General features: G+C 39.5%; 1 protein-coding gene across 3 annotated transcripts; it reads right to left on the minus strand.

The window, feature by feature from the left end:
* Positions 1-15,149: 15,149 nt before the first annotated feature.
* On the minus strand, positions 15,150-24,977 carry LOC114898786 (acidic mammalian chitinase-like). 3 transcript variants are annotated; one of them, XM_029228860.1, is made up of 11 exons: positions 24,854-24,977; positions 23,628-23,657; positions 22,615-22,816; positions 21,451-21,507; positions 20,597-20,762; positions 17,885-18,009; positions 17,580-17,703; positions 17,106-17,291; positions 16,475-16,594; positions 16,246-16,387; positions 15,150-15,497 (listed from the first exon to the last, which is right to left on the minus strand). In XM_029228860.1, the coding sequence occupies exons 1-11, from the start codon at positions 24,882-24,884 to the stop codon at positions 15,256-15,258; spliced, it is 1,425 nt and encodes a 474-aa protein (XP_029084693.1). In that variant the 5' UTR covers positions 24,885-24,977; the 3' UTR covers positions 15,150-15,255. The 3 variants fall into 3 exon arrangements, with proteins under 3 accessions (XP_029084693.1, XP_029084695.1, XP_029084694.1); XM_029228862.1 differs by lacking the exons at positions 22,615-22,816; positions 23,628-23,657; positions 24,854-24,977 and adding an exon at positions 20,165-20,300; XM_029228861.1 differs by lacking the exons at positions 20,597-20,762; positions 22,615-22,816; positions 23,628-23,657; positions 24,854-24,977 and having other exon boundaries at positions 21,451-21,501.
* Positions 24,978-26,706: the final 1,729 nt, after the last annotated feature.

Here is a 26,706-nt window from a genome sequence, read left to right on the forward strand (position 1 = left end):
TTTCTTTCTTTCTTTCTTTCTTTCTTTCTTTCTTTCTTTCTTTCTTTCTTTCTCTCTTTCTTTTTCTTTCCCTTTTCTTCTGAGCCATGTGGCTCACAGGTTCTTGGTGCTCTGGCTAGGTGTCAGGCCTCTGCTTCTGTGATGGGAGAGCCGAGTACAGGACATTGGTCCACCAGAGACCTTCTGCTCCACGTAATATCAAATGGCGAAAGATCTCCCAGAGATCTCCATCTCAATGCTAAGACCCAGCTCCACTCAACGACCAGCAAGCTACAGTGCCAAACAACTTGCAAGGCAGGAACACAACACCACCCATTAGCAGAGAGGCTGCCTAAAATCATAATAAGGTCACAGACACCCCAAAACACATCACTGGACATGGTCCTGCCCACCAGAAAGACAAGATCCAACCTCATCCACCAGAACACCGGCACCAGTCCACTCCATCAGAAGCTTACCCAACCTACTGAACCAACCTTAGCCAGTGGGAACAGACACCAAAAACAACGGGAACTACAAATGTGCAGCCTGTGAAAAGGAGACCCCAAACACAGTAAGTTAAGCAAAATAGGAGACAGAGAAACACACAGAAGATGAAGAAGCAAGGTAAAATCCCATCAGACCAAACAAATGAAGAGGAAATAGGCAGTCAACCTGAAAAATAATTCAGAGTAATGATAGTAAAGATGATCCACAATCTTGGAAAAAGAAGGGAGAAAATAAAAGAAACGTTTAACAAGGACCTAGAAGAACTAAAGAGCAATGATGAACAATGATGAACAACACAATAAATGAAATAAAAAATTCTCTAGAAGGAATCAATAGCAGAATAACTGATGTATAAGAACAGATAAGTCACCTAGAAGATAAAATAGTGGAAATAACTACTGCAGAGCAGAATAAAGAAAAAAGAATGAAAAGAATACAGGACAGAGCAGAAGCAAGAAGAACTACAATCCTGAAGCCTGTGGAACAAAAACCACATTCACAGAAAGATAGACAAGATGAAAAGGCAGAGGGCTATATACCAGATGAAGGAACAAGAAAGACTGCAGAAAAACAACTAAATGAAGTGGAGATAGGCAACCTTCCAGAAAAAGAATTCAGAATGATGATAGTGAAGATGATCCAGGACCTCGGAAAAAGAATGGAGGCAAAGATCGAGAAGTTGCAAGAAATGTTTAACAAAGACCTAGAAGAATTAAAGAACAAACAAGCAGAGATGAACAATACAATAACTGAAATGAAAACTACACTAGAAGGAATCAATAGCAGAATAACTGAGGCAGAAAAACGGATAAGTGACCTGGAAGACAGAATGGTGAGATTCACTGCTGCGGAACAGGCTAAAGAAAACAGAATGAAAAGAAATGAAGACAGCCTAAGAGACCTCTGGGACAACATTAAATGCAACAACATTCACATTATAGGGGTCCCAGAAGGAGAAGAGAGAGAGAAAGGACCAGAGAAAATATTTGAAGAGATTATAGTCGAAAACTTCCCTAACATGGGAAAGGAAATAGCCACACAAGTCCAGGAAGTACAGCGAGTCCCATACAGGATAAACCCAAGGAGAAACACACTGAGACACATAGTAATCAAATAGGCAAAAATTAAAGACAACGAAAAATTATTGAAAGCAGCAAGGGAAAAACGACAAACGACATATAAATATAAATGACAAATAACATACAAGGGAACAAGGGAACTGCCATAAGGTTAACAGCTGATTTCTCAGCACAAACTGTACAGGCCAGAAGGGAGTGGCACTTCATATTTAAAGTGAAGAAAGGGAAGAACCTACAGCCAAGAGTACTCTACCCAGCAAGGATCTCATTCAGATTTGATGGAGAAATCAAAAGCTTTACAGACAAGCAAAAGCTAAGAGAATTCAGCACCACCAAACCAGCTCTACAACAAATGCTAAAGGAACTTCTCTAAGTGGGAAACATAAGAGAAGAAAAGGACCTACAAAAACAAACACAAAACAATTAAGAAAATAGCCATAGGAACATACATATCAATAATTACCTTAAATGTGAATGGATTAAATGCTCCAACCAACAGTCCAGGACCAGATGGCTTCACAGGTGAATTCTATCAAACATTCAGAGAAGAGCTAACACCCCTCCTTCTCAAACTCTTTCAAAAAATTGCAAAGGAAGGAACACTCCCAAACACATTCTATGAGGCCACCATCACCCTGATAGCCACACCAAAGATACTACAAAAAAAGAAAATTACAGACCAATATCACCAATGAATATACATGCAAAAATCCTCAACAAAATACTAACAAACAGAATCCAACAACACATTAAAAGGATCATACACCCCGACCAAGTGGGATTTATCCCAGGGATGTGAGGATTCTTTAATATACACAAATCAATCAATGTGATACACCATAGTAACAAATTGAAGGATAAAAGCCATATGATCATGTCAATAGATGCAGAAAAAGCTTTCAACAAAATTCAACACCATTTATGATAAAAACACTCCAGAAAGTAGGCATAGAGGGACCTTACCTCAACATAATAAAGGCCATATATGAAAAACCCACAGACAACATAGTTCTCAATGGTGAAAAACTGAAACCATTTCCTATAAGATCAGGAACAAGAAAATGTTGTCCATTCTCACCACTATTATTGAACATGGTTTTGGAAGTTTTAGCCACAGCAATCAGAGAAGAAAAAGAAATAAAAGGAATCCAAATCAGATATGAAGAATTAAAGTTGTCACTGTTTGCAGATGACATGATACTACACATAGAAAATCCTAAATATGGTACCAGAAAACTGCTAGTGGTAATCAATGAATTTGGCAAAGTAGCAGGATACAAAATTAATGCACAGAAGTCTCTTGCATTCCTATACACTAATGATGAAACATCTGAAAGAGAAATTAAGGAAACACTCCCATTTACCATTGCAACAAACAGGATAAAATACCTAGGAATAAACCTACCTAAGGAGACAAAAGACTTGCATGCAGAAAACTATGACACTGATGAAAGAAATTAAAGATGATACAAAGAGATGGGGAGATATTCCATGTTCTTGGATTAGAAGAATCAACATTGTGAAAATTACTATACTCCCCAAAGCAAACTACAGATTCAATGCAATCCCTATCAAACTACCAATGGCATTTTTCACAGAGCTAGAACAAAAAATTTCACAATTTGTATGGAAACACAAAAGACCTCGAATAGCCAAAGCAATTTTGAGAAAGAAAAATGGAGCTGGAGGAATCAGGCTCCTGGAATTCGGAGTATATGACAAAGCTACAATAATCAAGACAGTATGGTACTGGCACAAAAACAGAAATATAGATGAATGGAACAGGATAGAAATCCCAGAGATAAACCCATGTATATATGGTCTCCTTATTTTTGATAAAGGAGGCAAGGATATATAATGGAGAAAAGCCAGTCTCTTCATTAAGTAGTGCTGGGAAAACTGGACAGCTACATGTAAAAGGATGAAATTAGAACACTCCCTAACATCTTACACAAAAATAAACTCAAAATGGATTAAAGACCTAAATGTAAGGCCAGGCACTATAATACTTTTAGAGGAAAACGTAGGCAGAGCACTCTATGACATAAATCACAGCAAGATCCTTTTTGACCTACCTCCTGGAGAAATGGAAATAAAAACAAAAATAAACAAATGGGACCTAATGAAACTTCAAAGCTTTTGCACAGCAAAGGAAAACATAAACAAGATGAAAAGACAACCCTCAGAATAGGAGAAAATATTTGCAAATGAAGGAACTGGCAAAGGATTAATCTCCAAAATTTACAAGCAGCTCATGCAGCTCTATATCAAAAAAAAAAATCCAATCTAAAAATGGGCTGAAGACCTAAATCAACTCTTTTCCAAAGAAGATATACAGATTACCAACAAACACATGAAAGGATGCTCAACATCACTAATCATTAGAGAAATGAAAATCAAAACTACAATGAGGTATCCCCTCACACCAGTCAGAATTGCCATCATCAAAAAATCTACAAACAATAAATTCTGGAGAGGGTGTGGAGAAAAGGGAACCCTCTTGCACTGTTAGTGGGAATGTAAATTCATACAGCCACTACGGAGAATAGTATGGAGGTTCCTTAAAAAACTAAAAATAGACCTACCATACAACCCAGCAATCCCACTACTGGGCATATACCCTGAGAAAACCATAATTCAAAAAGAATCATGTACCACAATGTTCATTGCAGCTCTATTTACAATAGCCAGGACGTGGAAGCAACCTAAGTGTCCATCATCGGATGAATGGATAAAGAAGATGTGGCACATATATACAATGGACTATTACTCAGCCATAAAAAGAAACGAAATTGAGTTATTTGTGGTGAGGTGGATGGACCTAGAGTCTGTCATACAGAATGAAGTAAGTCAGAAAGAGAAAAACAAATACCATATGCTAACACATATATATGGAAACTAAAAAAAAAAAAAAAAAAAAGGTTATGAAGTACCTAGGGGCAGCACAGAAATAAAGACACAGATGTAGAGAGTGGACTTGAGGACACAGGGAGGGGAAGGGGTAAGTTGGGACGAAGTGAGAGAGTGACATGGACTTATATATACTACCAAATGTAAAGTAGATAGCTAGTGAGAAGCAGCCGGATAGCACAGGGAGATCAGCTCAGTGCTTTGTGACCACCTGGAGGGGTGGGATAGGGAGGTTCGAGGGAGATACAAGTGGGAGTAGTAATGGGGATATATGCATATGTATAGCTGATTCACTGAGTTATAAAGCAGAAACTAACACACCATTGTAAAGCAATTATACTCAATAAAGATGTTAAAAATAATAATAAAAGGGGTTCTATTGAAAAGACTTTTTTAAAAGTTTAAAAAAAGTAAGTAAAGAAAAAGGTATTCATTATTTTACTTTGTTTTAGATTCCACATATAAGTAATGACATACAGTATTTGTCTGTCTCTGTCTGACTTATCGTACTTACCATAATAACCTCCAGCTCCATCCATGTTGCTGCAAATAACAATAATAACAATAGCAGTTGTTGCTTCTCATGGTTGAATAGTATTCCATTGTGTGTATGTGTGTGTATATATATATATATATATATATATATATATGTATCTCACATCTTCTTTATCCATTCATCTGTTGATGGACACTTAGGTTGCTTCCATACCTTGGCTATTGTAAATAATTCTGCTATGAACATTGGGGTGCATGTATCTCTTCAAATTAGTGTTTTTGTTTTCTTTGGATATATATGCAGAAGTGGAATTACTGGATCATATGGTAGTCCTATTTTTAGCTTTTAAAGGAACTTCCATACTGTTTTCCATAGTGGCTGCACCAATTACACTCTCACCAACAGTGTACAAGTGTTCCCTTTTCTTCATATCCTCACCAATATTTGTTATTTGTGATCTTTTTGATGACAGTCCTTCTGACAGATGTGAGGTGGTCTCTCATTGTGGTTTTCATTTGCAGTTCTCTGATGATTAGCAACATTGAGCATCTCTTCATGTGCCTGTTGGCCATCTACATGTCTTCTTTGGAAAAATATCTCTTCAGCTCTTCTCCCCTTTTTCTAATAGGGCTGTTGTTTTTGATGTTGAATTGTATGAGCTGTTTATATATGATGGATATTAACCCCTTACTAGTCATATTATTTGGAATATTTTCTCCCATTCAGTATGTTATCTTTTCATTTTGTTGATGATATCCTTTGCTGTGCAAAAGTTTTTAGATTTCATAAGGTCCCATTTGTTTATTTTTTCTTTTGTTTACTTCACCTTAGGAGACAGAGCCAAAGAAAATTACTACTATTTATGCCAAAGTGTGTTCCGCCTTTGCTTTCTTCTAGGAGATTCATGATTTCAGGCCTTACATTTAGGTCTTTAATCCATTTTAAGTTTATTTTTGTACATGGTGTGAAAAATGTTCTAACTTCATTCTTTTACATGTAGCTGTCCAGTTTTCCCAGCATCACTTATTGAAGAGACTGTCTTTTCTCCATCGTATATTCTTGGGTCCTTTGTCATAGATTAATTGGCCATACATGTGTGGGTTTCTTTCTGAGTGCTCTATTCTGTTCCATTGGGCATGTGTCTGTTTTTGTGCCTGACCATACTGTTTTGATCACTGTAGCTTTGTAGTAGAGTCTGAAGCCAGGGAGCATGATACCTCCAGCTCTGTTCTTTCCCAAGATTGTTTGGACTATTCAGGGTCTTTTGTGTTTCCATACAAATTTTTTTTTTTTTTTTTTTTTTGTGGTACGCGGGACTCTCACTGTTGTGGCCTCTCCCGTTGTGGAGCACAGGCTCTGGATGCGCAGGCTCAGCGGTCATGGATCACGGGCCTAGCCACTCCGCGGCATGTGGGATCTTCCTGAACTGGGACACAAACCCATGTCCCCTGCATCGGCAGGCAGACTCTCAACCACTGCACCACCAGGGAAGCCCCTCCATAGAAATTTTTAAGTTATTTGTTCTAGTTTTGTGAAAATTGCCCTTGGTATTTTGATAGGGATTGCATTGAATCTGTAGATTGCCTTGGGTAGTATGGACATTTTAACAATAATCATTCCAATCCATGAACATGGTGTATCTTTCCATCTGTCTGTTTCATCTTCAATTTCTTTCATCAGTGTCTTATAGTTTTCCAAGTACAGGTCCTTTATGTCCTTTAGTAGGTTTATTCCTAGGTATTTTATTCTTTTTGATATAATTGTTAATGGAATTTTTTCCTTAATTTCTCTTTTTGATAGTTTGCTGTTTGTGTATAGAAATGCAATAGATTTCTGTATATTAATTTTGTATCCTGCAACTTTACCAAATCATTGATGAGCTCTAGTTTTCTGGTGGCATCTTTAGGATTTTCTATGTATAGTATCATGTCATCTGCAAACAGTGACAGTTTTATTTCTTCTTTTCCCATTTGTATTCCTTTTATTTAGTTTTCTTCTTTGATTGCTGTGGCGAGAACATCCAATATGATGTTGAATAATAGTGGTGAGAGTGGACATCCTTGTCTTGTTCCTGATCTTAGAGGAAATGTTTTCAGCTTTTCACCATTGAGTATGATATTAGCTGTGGGTTTGTCATATATGGCCTTTATTACACTAAGGTATGTTCTCTCTATGCCCACTTTCTGGAGAGTTTTTATCATAAATGGATGTTGAATTGTGTCAAAAGATTTTTCTGCACCTATTGAGAAGATCATATGTTTTTTATTCTTCAGTTTGTTCATGTGGTGTATCACATTGATTGATTCGTGGATACTGAAAAATCCTTGCATCCCTGGGATAAAACCCACTTGATCACAGTGTATGATCCTTTTAATGTTTTGTCAGGTTCAGTTTGCTAATATTTTGCTGAGGATTTTTGCATCTATGTTCATTGGTGATATTGGCCTGTAATTTTCTTTTTTTGTGATATGTTTGTCTGGCCTTGGTATCAGAGTGATGCTGGACTCACAGAATGAGTTTAGTAGCATTCCTTCCTCTGTAATTATTTTGGAATAGTTTGAGAAGGATAATTATTAACCCATCCCCAAATATTTGGTAAAATTCACCTGTGAAGCCATTTGATCTTGGACTTTTGTTTTTTGGGAGTTTTTACACTACTGGTTCAATTTTGTTAATGGTAATTGGTTTGTTCATACTTTCTATTTTTTCCTGGTTCAGGCTTCAGAGATTGGGAGATTGTACATTTCTAGGAATTTGTCCATTTCTTCTAGGTTGTCCATTGTATTGGCATATAGTTGCTTGTAGTAGTCTCTTATGCTCTGTCTCTTATGCTCTGTATGTCTGTGGTGTCAGTTGTCATTTCTTTTTCCCATCTAATTTTATTGATTTGGGCCCTCTCTTTTTCTCTTGATGAGTCTGGCTATCAATTTTGTTTATCTTTTCAAAGTACCAGCTCTTAGCTTCATCGATCTTTCCTATTTTTAAGTCTCTGTTTCACTTATTTCTTCTCTGATCTTTATGACCTCTATCCTTCTGCTATCTTTGGGGTTTTTTTGCTCCTCTTTTCTAGTTCCTTTAGGTGTAAGCTTAGATTGTTCATTTGAGAGTTTTTGTTTCCTGAGGTTAGCTTGTATCACTATAAACTTCCCTCTTGGAATTGCTTTTGCTGTGTCCCGTAGATTTTGAATTGTTTTCATGTTCATTTGTCTCTGGGTATTTTTTTAATTTCCTCTTTGATTTCTTCAGTGATTCTTTGGTTGTTTAATAGCATATCGTATAGCCTCCACGTGTTTATGTTTTTGTCCAGTTTTTTCTTGTTGATTTTTAGTTTCATTGCACTGTGTTTGGAAAAGATGATTGATATGATTTTAATTTTCTTAAATTTATCAAGGTTTGTTTTGTAGCCTAGCATATGATCTGTCCTGGAGAATATTCCATTTGCACTTGAAAAACATGTGTTTTCTGCTGCTTTTAGAGGAGATATTCTTTATACATCCATTAAGTTCATCTGGTCTAATGTGTTAATTAGGTCCCATGTTTCCTTATTGATTTTCTGTCTGAATTATCTGTCCATTGATGTAAATGGGGTGTTACAAGTCCCTATTATTATCGTTTTACTGTCAATTTCTCCCTTTATGTCTATTAATATTTGCTTTATGTATTTAAGAGATCCTATGCTGGGTGCATATATATTTACAATTGTTATGTCTTCTTCTTGGAAGAAGACACCGTTGTGTGGGACCTGGTCTTGGGCCCTCTGATGGGCAGAGCCATGTCCAGGGGTGGCTATAGGCTCAGGGGATCTTAAGGCAGTCTTTCTGCTGGTGGATGGGGTTGTGTCCCCACTCAGTTGCTTGGCCCGAGTCAACCCAGTATTGGTGCCTACGAGCCGGTGAGTGTGGGCGGGCTGGATCCTGAGGCTAATTAGCTAGGAGGAGAATTCCAAAATGGTGCTTGCCAGCACCAGTGTCCACGTGGTAGAATGAGCACCCCAAAATGCTGCTGCCAATGTCTAGGTCCCCAGGGTGAGCTCCAGTTTTCTCCTGTGTCTCCCAGAGGCTCTCCAAGATCAGTAGGTAGGTCTCATCCAGGGTCCTTTCAAATTACTGCTTCTCCCTTGGTCCTGAAGCATGTGAGATTTATGTGAGCCCTTTAAGAATGGAGTCTCTATTTCCCACAATGCTCTGAGTCTCTTGAAAGTAAGCCCTGCTGGCATTCAAAGCCAAATGTTCTATGGGCTTGTCTTCTTGGTGCAGGACTCCCAGGCTGTGGAACCTGTTGTGGGTCTCAGACCCCTCTCTCCTTGGGAAGAAACTCTGCAATTGTAATTATTCTCCTGTTTGTAGGTCACTCACCCAGGGGTATCAGTCTTGACTATACTGCAACTCCACCCCTCCTACCCATCTCATTGTAGTTCCTCCTTTATATCTTTAGTTGTAGAAGATCTTTTCTGGTAGGCCCTTTTCTTTTTCATTGATAGCTGTTCTGTAAATTGTTGTAATTTTCATGTGTCCATGAAAGAAGGTGAGCTCAGGGTATTTCTACTCCTCCACCTTGGCTAACTCTCCCTATTTCTTGAACTGGATACTGCTTAAACCGATGAGTTCACCTTGAATATTTCATTAATCTGTTCAGTTATGATTTGGACCTTTTTGGTATGTAAGATAGACCAATAAAATAGCTTATTTTAAAAAATTTGGCACATTAAGGTTATTTACTCACTTCTTTTCAAGAATAACATAGTCACACCCACTTCACTTTTTATTTTTACTTCAATGATTTGTAATTTGTTGAGTATTATCCTTCTTTTAACTAAAGCTACTTACCTTCTTCTGTTACCAGAAACTAGTAAGTCTAGAGTGTTATTAATTCTCCTAACATTAGTTTTTGTTCTGATGTCCACTTATAACACTGCTCTTTTACTTTCCTAAACTACTTGTATGAAACGACATTTAACCTTCTCTCTTAATTCTAGACTTACTCATTATTCATTATATGGTGCAAGAGCCTGACTACTTTATTCTTCTAAAGTAGTTGTATCTGAGCATTTATACATTGCAATACTATTATTTTATTAGGAATTATTTTTCCTTCTTTACAATTATAGCATTATATTGTTTCCTCCTTTACAATTATAGCTTTATATTAGTAGGTTATGCTATCCATGAAGTTAATCTTAGGATAATAAAGGGAGAGTTACAAAATAATTTGTTACTCAAAGCAGGACTTGAGTCTAAACAGAATTGAGAACCTCTGATCAAAATAATAGGGATTCTGCTGGAGGATGGATGTGTCTTGAGAAGGGAAACAAAGGAGAGGATAATAGACTTTCTAAATCCCACTTTCCTGACTTCCTTAAACACCACTCTCTTTCATTTGTTGGTAGAAGAAAAAACACAGGCTTTGAAGCCCCTCAGAACTGGTTTCTAGTAGGTACAGGTCTGTTATTTACTAGCTACATGACCTTGTGGAAGTTACTTAAACCACCTAAGCCTTGGTTCATCTATAAAATAGCACTAATCATTTCTTGCTTCTTAGGGTTGCCATGAGAATTTAGGAGATAACACAGACAAATCTTGCACAGCAAGTGACTAACCTATAATTGACATTGAACAAATATTAATGCACTTCCAATCTACCAACTCCATGCCCAGGACTATAGCTAACTCCAAGGGTACCTTTGTGCAAATTTTAAAATGGTATCCTTTCATCTGGATGGGTGTCACTCCCAGTCAAGGCTCATGACTTGGTGAGTGGAGCACTGCCCCTATCCCCACGAGGATCAAGGTCCTTCCCCTATCTCTCTCCAATTAGACTCCAATACTGAAGGAATGAGTTTTCATACATGTGCTAGAGTCCAAGAATACGATTACCATGATCAAAGTCCCAAAGGAATGGCTGGGTGATCTGTAGCATAATTTTGTTTCCCTTCATGTTCCTGGATAGACCAGATGGCATGAACTTTGAAGATCTCTGAGAAGCTCTGAACCAGAACTCTCTATCAAAGAGACTTTTAAAAACCCTGACTCTCTTGTATACCATCTCCATGAGTGACCACTCTTACAAGTGGACTTTAACCAAGAATTTGATGGGTGTAACTCAGACTGGCTGCCAAGCAACAGCCCCTCCCCCCTTGAAGTCATTGTGACATTGCTTTCTACAAAGCAACATTATGATGTAGAAGGAGCCAGAAAAGCCCAACTTTGAAAATAAGCTCTGCTAACTATTAACTTCATAATCTTGGGCAAATTTTCCTCACAATATCTCAATTTCTTCACCTGTAACACAAGGACAATATTCACCATGTAGGAGATAACTTATATAAAGTCCAATGCTTCACTTATTCAACTTGTTCATCATTTCCCTTCCTGCCCTCATTGATTTATTCATTCAACAGGTACTTACTAAACTCTTATAATATGTCAGGTACTGCTCTAGGCTTTGGGAATATAGCAGTGAACAGAAATCCTTGTTCTCCTAGAGGTTAATTCTAGCAGGGGAGGCAATAAAAATGGTAAATACATAAAATGTATGGGATGTCAGGTATTGATTTTGCCAAGGAAAAACAAAGGAATCACAGACAGGGAAGAAGGGAAAAGGGAGTTTCATGGCCAGGAAGGGGTCCACTGAGAAGGTGGCTTCAAGGAAAGGCCTACAGGAAGTGAGGCAGAAAGTCAAATGGAAATCTTGGGAAAGAGTATTCTAGCTTGTGCAAAAGCCCTGAGGCAGTAACATGCCTGGACTATTGGAGAAACAGCAAAGACACCAAAGTAGTTGAAGTAGAGGTAGTGAGAAGTGTTTTCAACATTTCTTTTAAGACAGGTTTAGTGGTGATGAACTCCCTCAGGTTTTGTTTGTCTAGGAAAGCCTTTATTTCTTTGTTATAATTAAGTATAAATTTGCTGGGTAGAGTATTCTCAGCTGACAGTTTTTAATTTTTCAATATTATGAGTATGTCATCCCACTTTCTCCTGGGCTGTAGAGTTTCTGCTAAGGAATCTACTGATAGCCTAATGGGGGTTCCTTGTAGGTTACTGTCTTTTTTTTCCCCCTGGCTGCCTTTAAAATTCTTTCTTTGTCACTGACTTTTTTTTTTTTTTTTTTTTGCGGTACTCGGGCCTCTCACTGTTGTGACTCTCAACCACTGCGCCACCAGGGAAGCCCTGTCATTGACTTTTGACAGTTTTAATATAATGTGTCTTGGAAAAGGTCTTCTTGCACTGAGATAATTATGTGTTCTCTTATCTTTGTGAACTTGTATACCCAGTTCCTTCTCAGGCTTGGGAGTTCTAACCTATTATTTCTTTAAATAAACTCTCTGTTCCTTTCTCCCTCTCTTCTCCTTCTGGGATACCCATTAGCCTTATGTTGCCTTTCCTAATGGAATTGGGTAGTTCTCATAGAATTTATTCGTTTAAAAAAATCGTAGTTCTCTTTTCTCTTCTACCTGAATCATTCGTAGATTTTGAACCTACTAGCTCTCTTTTCCTTATGGTCTGCTCTATTTCCAATGCTTTTAATGCTTTCTTCATCTAATTTATTGAGTTCTTCAGCTCCAGAATTTCTGTTTTGTTCTTCTTTAGAGTTTCAGTCTCTTCAGTAAAGCATTCCTTCTGTTCATTAATTTTATTCCTGAGCTCATTGAACTGTCTTTCTGAGTTTTCTTGTAGCTCATTGAGTTCTTTCATGACAGATATTTTCAATTCTCTATCAGTTAGTTCACACTCTTTCATGACTTTAAGTTTGGTTTCCTGAGAATTGCCGTTTTCTTTTTGTGATACCATATTACCATGGTTTTTCATGGTGCTTAATGAGTTGTTCCTCTGCTGGAACTTTTGAAGTAGCAAACACCTTTTTAAATTAGGTAAAACTCTTTTCACTTTGATTTTAACAATTCAACATGTTGGTTATTAGAGGCCTTTTTTTTTTTTTTTCCAGTAGGTAGTGCTATAGCACAAGTTTTTGTTTCTCTTACCTGAAATGTCTCTGGCTATATTTGAAAATTAACTTCCCACCCTCCACCGCCTCTGCCAGAGGTGTCACTTATGCCCTTGCTGCTTTGCCTCCAGAATCTCTGTTGCCTTGCTGTTGCCAATGTTGCCATTGTTGCTAGGGTCACTGCCAAGGGCATCAGGATGGTGGGCACCTCCACTGGGTCCAGGGATGCTTGGGTGGTGGGCAACACTGCCACAGCAAGGGCAGAGGGAGGGTAGGATGGGAAGGGGGTCATGGGTGCCTTTGATGCATCTGGGATTGTCAGATGCAAGAGTGCCAGAGTCCAGGCACCACCAGAACTGGAGGGACTGAGGTCATGGGCCTTGCCACTGCTGATGCCTGGTTCCCTGTGTCTGGGGTATTGCTGCAGTCTGGAGGCCTAATCTGTGTGTGCTGCCTGCCCTATTACTACGGGGTCCTCTGGAACTGTTGGCTCAGTACTGTCGTGGCCACGGAGTCCAGATTGCAAGTACCACCTCTGCTGTTCTCCCAATTCCACCTCCTCTATTTGTTCCAGTCTACTTATCTTCAGATGTACAGATGTGTGGATCTCTCCAGAATCCTAGTGTGTTGGACCAGAGGAACCTTTGTTGAGTTATGAACAATGAGGACTTTGTACTTGCTGCACCTCTGCACTTTTCCCAGATCTCAGAATGACTGGTTCCTCTCTAATATCAAGGCTCATCTCATATGGGATCTCTCCAGAGATGCCTTCCTGGACTGCTCAAACTAAAATAGGCTCCTCCCTTTGTCACTTTCTATCACTGATTCACTTTCCTCATTTCTTTTTTTTTTGCTAATTTATTGCTTAACACTCCCATCAGCAAAATATAATCCCCATAAGGGTGAACTCTTTATGTTACTCACCACTATGTCTTTAGTACCTAGAACATTATCTGGCACATAATAAATAATCAAGAAATGTTGTGGGCTCATGAATGAATAGTCATTACCCAGAAAGCTGCATGTGCCTCATCATTACCACCAGTGCTGCCATCTACCATGAGAACACTGAGATCTGTGTCAAAGGAGGCAGTAAAGCATAGTAGTTAGGACTGTGACGTCTTTTGGATCTGGCTCTGCAACTTATTAGCTGTGAGATGTCGGGCAGGTTATTCAGTTTCTTGGGTTAATGTTATCTTCCTCAAAAAGTTGCTGAGAGAATTAAATCACAAAACACATGTAAAACACTTAAAATGGAGTTTGACATACAGTAAGCATGCCAGAAAATAGGAGCCATTATATTCTTATTACTTAGGATTCTTTCAGTTGAAAATAAAAGAAACAAACTTAAGCCAGCTTATGTAGCAAAGAGGAGTTTATTACATAGTTATAGGGGTGTTTCACAGAACCCAAAGGCAGAAATGCATCTGGGCCTCAGGAAGGAGCTAGAATGAAGAGTTGGAAAGCTACTGATAAATGTTCTCTCTGCATCTTTCATCGTGGCTTTTCTCCATTTCTCCCCTTTAGTCTTCTTGCTCTGCCTCCAGGGCAACTTTCCCTTCTCCTCAGTTTCTCACTACAGATCTTAAGCTTACATATTATAGGCAAAGCCAGTCTCAGGGACTGTTCGTCATTCCTTGTTCTCTGATGCAGATTCCAAGGGGTGATAATCTGATAAGCCCTCTTGAATCTGACATCTACGCCAGTCAATCAGCCAAGCCAGGGGAGGAGATAATGCAGTAAAACCACAGCTGCTAGTGACCACAGCTATGGTTTCAAGGAAAGGACCTCTGCTTTCACTCCTGAGAAAGGCAGACATCCCCAAAGGAGACCACTGCAAAGACCTTCCCGATGGTGCCAATTCAGGGGAGCTGCACCAGTTCTGGGACCTCAGCAGACACGGAAAGAATGTCCTGGCCTTCTGTTCCTTGAGCAAGCCAAACAGGCCTGTGCCCCCGAGTCTCCCAGAATCACTTTGGTTCCCTACTGAGAACAGTCACCAAGATGCAGACCTATCTTCTTCATGCCCTCATCCCATGCCAACACCAAACATTCAGATGTTTCCTCCTGACAGCATCCAACCTTTATGCAGATCAACCTAGGCCAGTAGAAGGCTTGTGGGTTTGTTGGTATCATCATTTCCTCACACACTCTCTTCTGCCTCTCCACCCCCATGCACAGCCTGTATTTTCAAATCTAGAAGGGTCTCCACCCAAATCACTTAAAACCAAGGACACTCATGTTTTGACTGATGGATTTTATTGCAGAACTCTAGGTAGGAGCAAGGTGTGCTAAACAAAGGAGACTGTTCAGCACACTAGGGAATGGAGACACAGGTCAGATTTATGCCAGCTTGCAGCACTGACAGCTGGTGTCAAAGACAAGCCCAGCCGGGCAATACTGCTCGTATGTGATTCCATTTGCGCAGTTCACGAAGGCATTTCTGTTATTTGCCACAGGGTAGAGGCCATTGGCTTTGCCGGCACAGTATCCACTACCCACAGAGCTGCTACTCCCACTTCCACTTCCACTCCCACTTCCGGTACGACTGTTGGGCTCACTGGACTGAGTGGAGGTGGTGCAACCTGAAACAGCATGAAGAGCAGACTAGTGGACCTGGCAGAAGCTCTCAGATTCACCTAGAGGTGAAGAACTAGCAGACCTGGGGTGAGGTCTGGAGGTGGAGTGCAGTTCGCTCTGGGTCCCTGTAACTGAGGAGCTCACAAGATAACTCCATCTTAGGAATTAGGAACAGCTATAATTTCAAGCCAGCCCAGTTTTAAATTTTAAAAGTTCTCTCTTATGATGTTAAAATCATTTGAAAAAAATTTTACTGAGCACCCAGTATATGCGAAATGCTTTTCTAGGATCTGGTTATAAGCGGTAAGCAAATAAGCTGTAAGAGAAAATCTGGACAAATTTTAGGGAATTGGTACTTCCTCTGAATTATAGATTAGAAATATTTCAGTACTGCTTAGGGTTTTTTGTTCAATCTCCCCAAGCAGGCTGAAGGAGACTTTTAATAAGGGGTCCATAGAAAAATAAATGCTTATATTGAAGGTCAGCCTAATTTCTTGAGGCTTTTCCACACCTTTAAGAATTAGTAGACCTGGAAAACCCACCCAGTAAGCCTGGTTTCTCATAAGAACATAAAATTCCTGATGTGGACATTCAAGGGTAAGGAAAGAATATAGCACTTCTCTCTCAGGCAGGCAAGAACAGTGAGGTAAAATGGGAAGAGACTCCTGGGGCAAAGGGGGAAGATGTTAGGCTGTCTTTTGAGTTGGAAAAGGAGCATTTATACACCATAGGCATCCCCCTGCTGTCACTTACTTGCACTCTTCAGGCCAAGAACATCCTTCAAGGTGTTGATCAGGGGGAACTTGCCCTGGTTACAGAATGTGCCTGTGAAGTCATCCATGTCAATGGCCCAGACCATGGCACCTCCAAAGTTGTTCTGTTTAAGCCACTCAGCCTGTTTAAGGATAGAGGACACCAGCAGTCATTTTATTTCGGGGGACTCAGGGCTGAGCTCACAGCACATTGGAGGGGCTGACCTTACCTTGATATTAAAGCTCTTGACGTTGTCATAGCCAACCCACTCATTGCCCTTATAGGTGTAGGGCACGTACTGAGAGGCATCCCATGCCTGAGTGGCTCCATCTTTCAGGAAGGTGCAGATCTTTAAAAAGTCAAGAGATTCAAATCCTTTAAGTATGACTCCCCAAAAAGAGAAAACATACAATTTCCTCTTTGATTTTTTTTTCTGTCATGCCTGCAATAGGGGTTTTCCTCAGATTTCTAATTATGGGTTTTTATTTGCAGTAAATAAGATCAAGTTGTTTATGAAATACTCAGATGTTATCCCTATTTTTAGTGCTTGATTTTGAGAACCCATGTTAGTATGGGAGATACAGTTATTTAATTCCCTTAAGTGCTAATATAAATGACCTTAAGTATGTAGTCTGTTGTTTGAAGGGATATTGCACACTACAAATGTTCTTCATACTGGATTAGGTAAATGAATAGGTTACTTAAACACCTGAAGCATTTGGAGTAATATCTGTGTTACAGTAGGTAAGTAGTGGACAAAATGAACATTCAAGCTTTACACAGATTCTAGCCCTAAGGCTACTGTGCAGCACAGGGCATGAAATTCACAGAATTTCAACTGTAAAGCCCAGGCTACCTACCTCATAGTAGGCCAGGAACCCAGCCTGCCTGGTGTAGGGCCCAGCAGGACCAGCACCAGAAGTGGGGGCACCAATGCCATTGTTGGAAGGGTTGCTTAGGATGTAGTTGTGTCCATAGGCAGGGAATCCAACGATGAGCTTCTCAGCTGGAGCCCCATTGTTCTTCCAGTAGTTCATGGCATAATCCTGAAAATGTAGCAGGTGAGTTAGAGGCCCACCCAGCTGATGACCGATTGCTTAGTTATGCTAGTCCACTGTCCTAAAAGGTAAAATTGAATGATGCTAATAGCAGATAGATTAGTTGGTATTTTTGGAAATATTTTGGTGAGGTTATAGTTAATGAAATATGATCAGCCACTTAAGAAGAGAGTTGTCCAAATGAGACTTTTGCAGAATTTATATTTCTTTTGTCTCTGAATCTCCATGTGATTTACAACATCTCTGGTCTGAACCTGCATCTGTGTGGGTACTCACCACATTGAGGTAAGCATTGTTGCCAGTGTCAGTTGGGTATTTGTAGAGGGGGCTGTTCTCTCCAGTGTAGCCCTCCCAGGGGCCATAGAAGTCATAAGTCATGACATGGATGTAGTCTAGGTACCTGAGGTGGGATAAAGCGTTTAAAAGCATTTCCAATTGTTATTTCCCACACCTGTGCAGACAAAAGATACCACTTCCAATGCCTCTTAAACAAAGTCCCTGAGTGGCAAGACAGACTAAGGACGAGTCTGCTTTGCAAAACTGATACCTATAGGAGTTTGAGGATAAGGTGAGTCACTCACTGGGACAGCTGAGGAACCTCATAGCCAGACTGGATGTTGGAGATGCCAGCAGCTACTGCAGCAGTGACCAGCAGCCTGGGCTTGTTGGTTTGGATGGCCTCCTGCTCAAAAGCTTCACGCATTTCCTATAGAATAATCAAGTACAGTAGGACATCTATGAAACTGATTTCACCTCCTTAAATATTAATAAATATATGTTTGTATAATGCTTTTCTTTTTCAAAGTGCTTTCACATATTTTATCTGTAGTTTCTGCATATCCCTATAAAGTAGACAGAATTGATGGTATTCATTTTATAGCTAATATGCATAGAAGTTAGACAATTTCACCGAAGTCTCACAGCAAGTTAGTATCCAGATCATGACGAGAACCCAGGTCCCAGATGACCAGTCAGAGCTCTACTTATATCACTACACTTTGAAGTTATACTTGCTACAGTAACCTATATCCAGCTTTTAGCAATATAGAGATTTGCTTCCCTTTGTCCAGTAAATGAGCTACTTAATAGGACTGACATCCCATCAAATGAAATGCTGAATTGGCCAGTGAGGAAGGTGGTAACAGCCAGGTGATAGGTTCCCGTTCAATGCTAGGGGTTAATCCACTGTTATTTTGTGACTCTAATCTTACCCGGAGCACTGGATTCAGTTTTGTTTTTTGTTGTTTGTTTTTTTTTTTTGTGGTACGCAGGCCTCTCACTGTTGTGGCCTCTCCCGTTGCAGAGCACAGGCTCCGGACGCGCAGGCTCAGCGGCCATGGCTCACGGGTTCACCCGCTCCGCGGCATGTGGGATCTTCCCGGACCAGGGCATGAACCAGCGCCCCCTGCATCGGCAGGCGGACTCTCAACCACTGCGCCACCAGGGAATCCATGGATTCAGTTTTTATAACTGCATTATTAGGGTGTACCAGAGTGTGTTCCAGTGAAGAGTGGGTCTGAAAATTGTTGTATGGGTACTTGTTAAAGGAACTGGTTATTTAACTGGAAGGAGAAAAACTATAGGCAAGATATAGCTGTCTTCAAATATCGAACTAATATATTGCAAAAGGTGCAGCTTCATTCTATGTTACTTCAGTGGGCAGAGCTAGAACCACTAATTGGAAGTTATTAATTATGACTGGACGCATGTATTGACTAAGAATACAGATGTTCTTTTTGATCTCTAGAGCTGTTCAACAAGTAAGTAGGTTTATTTTTCAACCAGTGAATTACTTAATATTGAAACTATTGGAGGCTGCCTGACAATCTGGTATACCAGATGGTATAGGAAAAAACCCTGTCTTGGGGGAGAGTAAATCTAAAAGCCATCCTTGGCTTTTCTCACTCCATTCATTTTTCCTTGGTGATCTCTTAATTATTTACCTTTGCTGATGACATCAATACAGTATATCAAATCAAGTCCTTTGTTCTGAACTCCAGCTTGGCATTCACCCAATATCTATTCATCCAGTGTCTATTAGGCAAAACTATAGGATGTCCTACAGATTCCTCTCACTCAGCATGTTCAAAGACAAATTAATGAGCCCTTTTTCTTGCTCCAAATCTACCTTGTTTCCTGTATTTACCATCTTAGTTAACAGGACCATAGTCAAACTAGTTCTCAAGGTCAGAAAACTGGAAGTTCTCTTTTTCCACTTCCAATTGGTCTCCAAATCCTATTGATTCTACCCTCCTAATATCTCATATACTTCCTTTTTCTGTTCTCACTGTTAGGGTATTCGTTCAGACCCTCAGCATCTCTTGCTGGATTTATTGCAATAGCCTTCTAACTCGATCCCTGACTCCTTACCTTCTAATTCGTCCACCATGGTTAAAGCCAGAGTGATCCTTCTAAAACATGAGCTTTGTCATATCTTTCCATTACTTAAAAATCCTTCAAAGTTGTCTTGAACATAATGTCCAAATTACTTAACATAATATACAAATCCTACATGATCTGATTCTTGTCTCTGGTGCAGCCTCATAATCCATTACTCACATACCTGCTCACACATATCTACATGTCTTCATTTGTGCAATCCCATCGTCACTTAATTGGTTAACACCACTTTCAAGACTAAGCTCTTCTTGATCCTGCCCCAGAGCAGAATTAGGTACCTTCTCTCTGTGCTGCTTTTGCACTCTGAATACCTCTATCATGACATTTACCTAAGTGTACTGTAATTGTTGGTTATTTTTCAGGCTTCCACCTAAGATGGTGTATTTTTTAAAGCCAAGGATTGTGTCTTATTCTCATCTTTAGCCTGACACTTAATGCAGTGTCTGGGATGGTGTAAGTGCTCAGTGATAATAGGCAGCTAGTATAAAGGTTAGAAGCAATGGGCTCTGTAGTCAGACTACTTGGGTAGTTATGACACCTATTAGTTGTGTGATATTAGGCAAGTTCCTTAAACCCGCTATATATTAGCTTCCTCGTCTGTAAAATAAAGGTTATGGTACTTACAGTACCTATATCATAGAGTAGATACGAAGATGAAATGAGTTATGATTCTAAAAACAGCTTGTAGAATTGTGCCTGACACATAGCACACATAATAATATTATTATTATTAAATGCTGTTGAATGTAGGCATGATATCTAAGAATCTTTGCAATGTAAAGTTTCCAAAATTCTAAATTCCAGTTTAGTTTCACTCTGGAACCACCAGGTTCTCCTTGAAAAGAACAGGCTTTGAATTTTCTTGGGCTAAACACTGCCACCTCCCTCCTCACCTGCACCAGGACAGTGAAGAGATGCTTGTCCTGAGAAGGGCTTCCACGAGAGCCAGGGTACTCCCAATCGAAGTCCAGCCCATCAAATCCATACTGACGCAGGAATTTGATGACTGAAGATATGAAAGTCTTGCGATTCTCTGGAGTGGAAACCATGGTAGCGAAACTGAAGGAGATCCAAAGAAGGCAGGGTGAGGCCTTGGTAGTCCCAACACCATGTAGCGAAGTCAAACTCCTATATTTCTGCCTCAGAGCTTTACACCAAGACCCACATCCCAGATAAAACTATGTTCCTGGCTTTCTCCTGTGCTTGCTTTGTAATCACTGCTCTGTCAGCCATGGTACCTCAGTGTTTTCTTTGTTTTGTTATCCACCCAACTCTGATCTTTCTCCCAAATTGTACCTGTTGCTTTGAACACCTGGCTACCTTGGCCCACTGTGTTGTCTCTCCAAATAGTCCCTGATGTTCGTATACCCTCAAAAAATTCTTCTTGTTTATTTGCATGACTTTCTCTTCCCTTCTCCCAGAAGGTAAATAGACAGAAGTGCTATAACACTCTCCTCAGGGGTTGTACTTCTGAAACATTTTGAGAAGAGGTTGTTTTGAAATCTCAGTAACTAAGCTTCTGTGAATGTAGTCCCAGAATATCCAACTAAATGTAAACGTACAAAATAAATGGTGTTCTAATTAATACTGAGATTCTGGTGTAGTAATTTATTTAAGTAGCATATTTGTTTAATGTATATCCTTAATATCCTGTCTTAAGATGTGAAATCTGAAGGAACATAGGTCACATTGGGCTAACTTGTCTTCTGTAACAAATGAACACCAGGCTCTCTCGTAGAGGACTTACGGGGCAGTTCCAAACTTCCAGCCTCCAATGGCCAGGAGAGTTTTCAGCTGGCTGTTCCTTTAAAGCAAAGGATAGAAAAGAAGAACTTCAAAATCCATGAGTCCCTCAATTTAAAATAACATTGCTTCGGTATTGGGCCTGGTCAGAAACTTTGATGTTGCCTTGATAAAATATTCTGTATAATACTTTTCCTTCACTACTGAACACTTTATAAAAATTATTTGTGTTATCATTATGAATGCACTCAGAGTTCTTTAGAAAAATCTAAATTAAGCAACCGGGTTTTTTTAAAAATTGGAATGTATTGGCAATTCTTACATTCTACTCTATCAGATGAAATGGTAAATATTGCTTGAACATAATTACTTTCTCAGACTTTATGATAATTAATATAAATCAGTTGGCTTAAAATCATGCACATTTTCTGGAATAGTGGTTCTCAAACATCAGTTTATATAAGAATGAAGTACAAGGACCAGAGTTGGAGGACAACATTAAAATTCCAGGTTTTTAACCCCTTTCTCAGAGATGGTGATTCAGTTGGATTAGGGAATTGAGATTTTTATCAAGTGACTCATGTGAATTTGTTGCATGGTCAATGGATTACACTTTGAGAAATACCGCTCTGAAGGGGTTTATTTCTTCTTAGGCATCATAACTCAAATTCTAGTGGCTGCATTCAAGATACTGCCACTACTGAAGGTAGCAATGGCCTGTAGCCTGACTTCTCCTGGATTTAACTAACTGAACAAATTAGAAATTAAAAGATACCAGGGTTTTTGTTTGTTTTGTTTCATTTTTACACAGAACAGAACTCTTAAAATACAGCAAACTCTTCTGATTTCTTGGGCTCTTTTATGTCTAATCTTCGGTATCCTCTGCCTCCTGTTCTCTGATGCAAGTAGCTAAGATGGTTTGAAGTTTCCTGAGTCATAAAAAAGATAATTACAGTGAAAGGAAGATACAGAACTATTTTTTAATACTAGCTAGAGCAGGCAACGTGCTACGTTATCTATATCCTCGATACTTAAAGTGTAGCTCCTGGACCAGAAGCATCAGCATCCTAGGGAAGCTTGTTAGAAATACAGAGTCTTGGTTCCCACCTCAGACTCACTGAACCTGAACTGCAGAGATACCAACTTAGAAATCTTCCCGTTCTCTTACTTGTTTTTCAGGCTATTGAAAGATTGGTAGAGAGTCACATCATTCCATTCAATGGTGGTGATCTCGTTGTTTCTCATCCCAGCAAAGGCATAAATCAGGTGAGTACAGAGGCAGGGGTCGATGTTGTCAGGCTTGAAACTTCCCAGGCCTGGTCGGTACTGGGACCAGTTGGTGAAGTAGCACATCAGCTGGTAGGCAGAACCTGAGAGTAGTAAGAAGTAAGAAAAATGGCCTGACTTAGGTGCCACTGAAATATGCTGTAAGTTTTAGCCCTGCTTCTGTTTCCCTCCCTTTGCCTCAGATACCTGATCTCTGTGTAAGGGTGGTTAATAGGAACAATCTTGCATATGATTTCAAAGCTTCTAACTTGGGAACTAGTCACTGACTTTCAAGTTGGTTATTTTTAACTTTGACAGATTCACTTTGGGATCTTGGTGAAGCCTAGGAACCACTGAAGAAAAAATGCCCAGTAGTCCTATGAAGCCCAGTGAATACAACTTACAACTCTCAGGTGGTCATGCTGAAGAGAATAACAGTGGCAGCCAATACAAAATAACAGGTTCTCCCAACATCAAATCCATCTGTCTGTAAAGAAGACAGTAGCTTTCTTTCCTAGCATAGCTTATCTATCTCTTGATATGCTTTTATTTTTATTTATTTATTTTTTGGGTGGTACACGGACCTCTCACTGTTGTGGCCTCTTCCGTTGTGGAGCACAGGCTCCGGACGCGCAGGCTCAGTGGCCATGGCTCACGGGCCTAACCGCTCCGCGGCATGTGGGATCTTCCCAGACCGGGGCACGAACCCATGTCCCCTGCATTGGCAGGCGGACTCTCAACCACTGCACCACCAGGGAAGCCCTTGATATGCTTTTTAAAAAGTAATATTAGAATATGAAAAAATCACATTTAATACATTAAGCAGACAATTGCATTATGAGTAATTTATAAAGATTTTAGGTTTATTGTAGGAAAAAATTATGTCAAGGATATAATACAGAGTCCATGACTTACCTAGCTGAGCACCCAGCAGAAGGGCCAGACCTAGAGAGAAAGAAAACACATGTATTCTGAACCAATTGTCTATATCTTGTAGAATACAATTCTGAGGCCTTCGGTACCATCCTATGGGTCATAGGTTTTTATACCCCAAGTGGCACTTAGGGGTTATGCCAAAGAGTAGGCTTTTCAGTGAAGGCACCAATAAATCTGTACTTCCCTTCTCTTAGTCAAAAATGAGCATGGCTCTCTCTTCTTCCTTCTTCCATGTCAGTAACAAATGTTACGGAAGACAGAGTTGGAAGTCTACCACCTATGGGAGATCTACGTACTGAAACTACCCAAAATTTACTCTACTCAATGACTACACACCCATCCATGCTTCACCACCCTTAACTGGGATGAATACAGCTTCACACACAAAGCATCCTCTAAATCAGTGAATTCAGTATCTCTTGGGGCCTTCGAGTTTTTTTATAACAACTTTAAGGGCCCTTACGGTAGAAGAGAACTAGAAACTGTTAGACAAGGCTCCAGATGCTGTTCCCTGGCTTCTACCAGGACACTTTTGACCTGATTGCTTTATAAATTGAGCTAGAGGTTTCATTTGGAAAAGGTTCTGAAGCTATAAAAACTTTGTAAATCTCAGCTCTAGAGCAACTAATAAGCTATGGATATAAATTGGCTCTAAACAATGTACTGAATCAACCCCTTTAAATGATTGAATTATAACTGATATTTTTATAATACATCAGCAACTCAGTAAGACAGTAAGGGATTAAAGAGAAATAATTCTGAAAACAGTAGAACAAAGATAACTTGCATAACTCTGTCTCAGTTCCCACTGATTTTCATCTCTGAAAAAGATAGACCAAAAACACAAACATGTAAATTAAAATAAGATCAATTAAAATGAGGTGGTGCAGAAAGATGAATAGAGAAATGGGAACAACTCAACAAGGAATGGGAGTGTAAGACAAGCATTGGAAGAAAACTAGCCTTTCTTTTAGGACCATGCTTGTGGCATCAACAAAGGTAGAAATGCTGCCAGAGTCAATTGAGATTAAAAGAATCAGAAGTAGACTCATTTGTGTATGTCTGGATTCTCTTGGAAATTTGAAATAATGAAAGAACAATAGAAAAGCATAGAGGTGTGTGTGAAGACTATTTCATGCCTGTCAGATGCAGAGAGAAAAAGAAATCAGGTAAGAACAAGGCTTTATCTCCAATTACAGACTCACCTGTGAGAATAAGCTTTGCCATGGTTGCCATTGGCTCTGGTCTAGCAGAGCCTGGATTTTCTTTTTATACCATCTGAGTACCAGGTTATCACAAAGGATATCTTCCAAGTGGAGAGCATTTAACCCAAATGTGTATATAGCTAATCAGTAAGTCAACAGATCTCCTCCCCTACAAACACCACTTTGTGTACCTCCAACCCGCACTCCCCTCACCACCACCTTCTCTGCTCAATAAGGACAAAATGTCATGGCTCCTAACAGGGTGGTAGAGACCAATCACCATGAAAAGCACCGGCTTATTAGCTTTTTTGGCAGTTCTCAGGGCTGATAAGCATCTGTTTAAACATTGTGGTTTTCATGAGGTGGACATTTTGTGCCTGGCATCAAAGCATGTTTTTATTGGAAAATAAACAATAAAAACCCTTGGAAGGTATTAGCTGTTCTTAAAACTTTTCTTAACCCTCAGAATGGGAGAAAATATTTGCAAATGAAGCAACTGACAAAGGATTAATCTCCAAAATCTACAAGCAGATCATGCAGCTCAATAACAAAAAAACAAACAACCCAATCCAAAAATGGGCAGAAGACCTAAATAGACATTTCTCCTAAGAAGATATACAGATAGCCAACACACACATGAAAGAATGCTCAACATCATTAATCATTAGAGAAATGCAAATCAAAACTACAATGAGATATCATCTCACACCCGTCAGAATGGCCATCATCAAAAAATCTAGAAACAATAAATGCTGGAGAGGGTGTGGAGAAAAGGGAACACTCTTGCACTGCTGGTGGGAATGTAAATTGATACAGCCACTATGGAGAACAGTATGGAGGTTCCTTTAAAAACTACAAATAGAACTACCATACGACCCAGCAATCCCACTACTGGGCATATACCCTGAGAAAACCATAATTCAAAAAGAGTCATGTACCAAAATGTTCATTGCAGCTCTATTTACAATAACCAGGACATGGAAGCAACCTAAGTGTCCATCATCGGATGAATGGATAAAGAAGATGTGGCACATATATACAATGGAATATTACTCAGCCATAAAAAGAAACGAAATTGAGATATTTGTGGTGAGGTGGATGGACCTAGAGTCTGTCATACAGAGTGAAGTAAGTCAGAAAGAGAAAGACAAATACCGTATGCTAACACATATATATGGAATATAAGAAAAAGAAATGTCATGAAGAACCTAGGGGTAAGACGGGAATAAAGACACAGACCTACTAGAGAATGGACTTGAGGACATGGGGAGGGGGAAGTGTAAGCTGTGACAAAGTGAGAGAGTGGCATGGGCATATGCACACTACCAAACGTAAAATAGATAGCTAGTGGGAAGCAGCCGCATAGCACAGGGAGATCAGCTCGGTGGTTTGTGACCACCTAGAGGTGTGGGATAGGGAAGGTGGGAGGGAGGGAGACACAAGAGGGAAGAGATATGGGAACAAAAGTATATGTATAACTGATTCACTTTGTTATAAAGGAGACACTGACACACCATTGTAAAGCAATTTTACTCCAATAAAGATGTTAACAAAACAAAACAAAACAAAAATTTTCTTTCATGGAATTATTCATATATGATTTGTATAATCAGTGCCTAGGGGCTTTCATCTTCAGGTGCTGTTTTATGAACATTCTATCCATACCTGTTCTTTGGAATGACCTTAGCCATGATTATACGATAATTTTATCTAGGAACGTATGGTTCCCAAAATGTACCCTCTGAAGGTCAATGAGAACTCTCTAATCCATAGTTCCAAATTACATCCAGAAGATGTTTACAAATATTTTGTGCTGCTGATGGATAAAGATGATGCGGATGATATTGAAGAGT

Source organism: Monodon monoceros, unplaced genomic scaffold (assembly GCF_005190385.1).
Source record: "Monodon monoceros isolate NGI ecotype Baffin Bay Population unplaced genomic scaffold, NGI_Narwhal_1 Super_Scaffold_18, whole genome shotgun sequence".
NCBI classification, from domain to species: Eukaryota; Metazoa; Chordata; class Mammalia; order Artiodactyla; family Monodontidae; genus Monodon; species Monodon monoceros.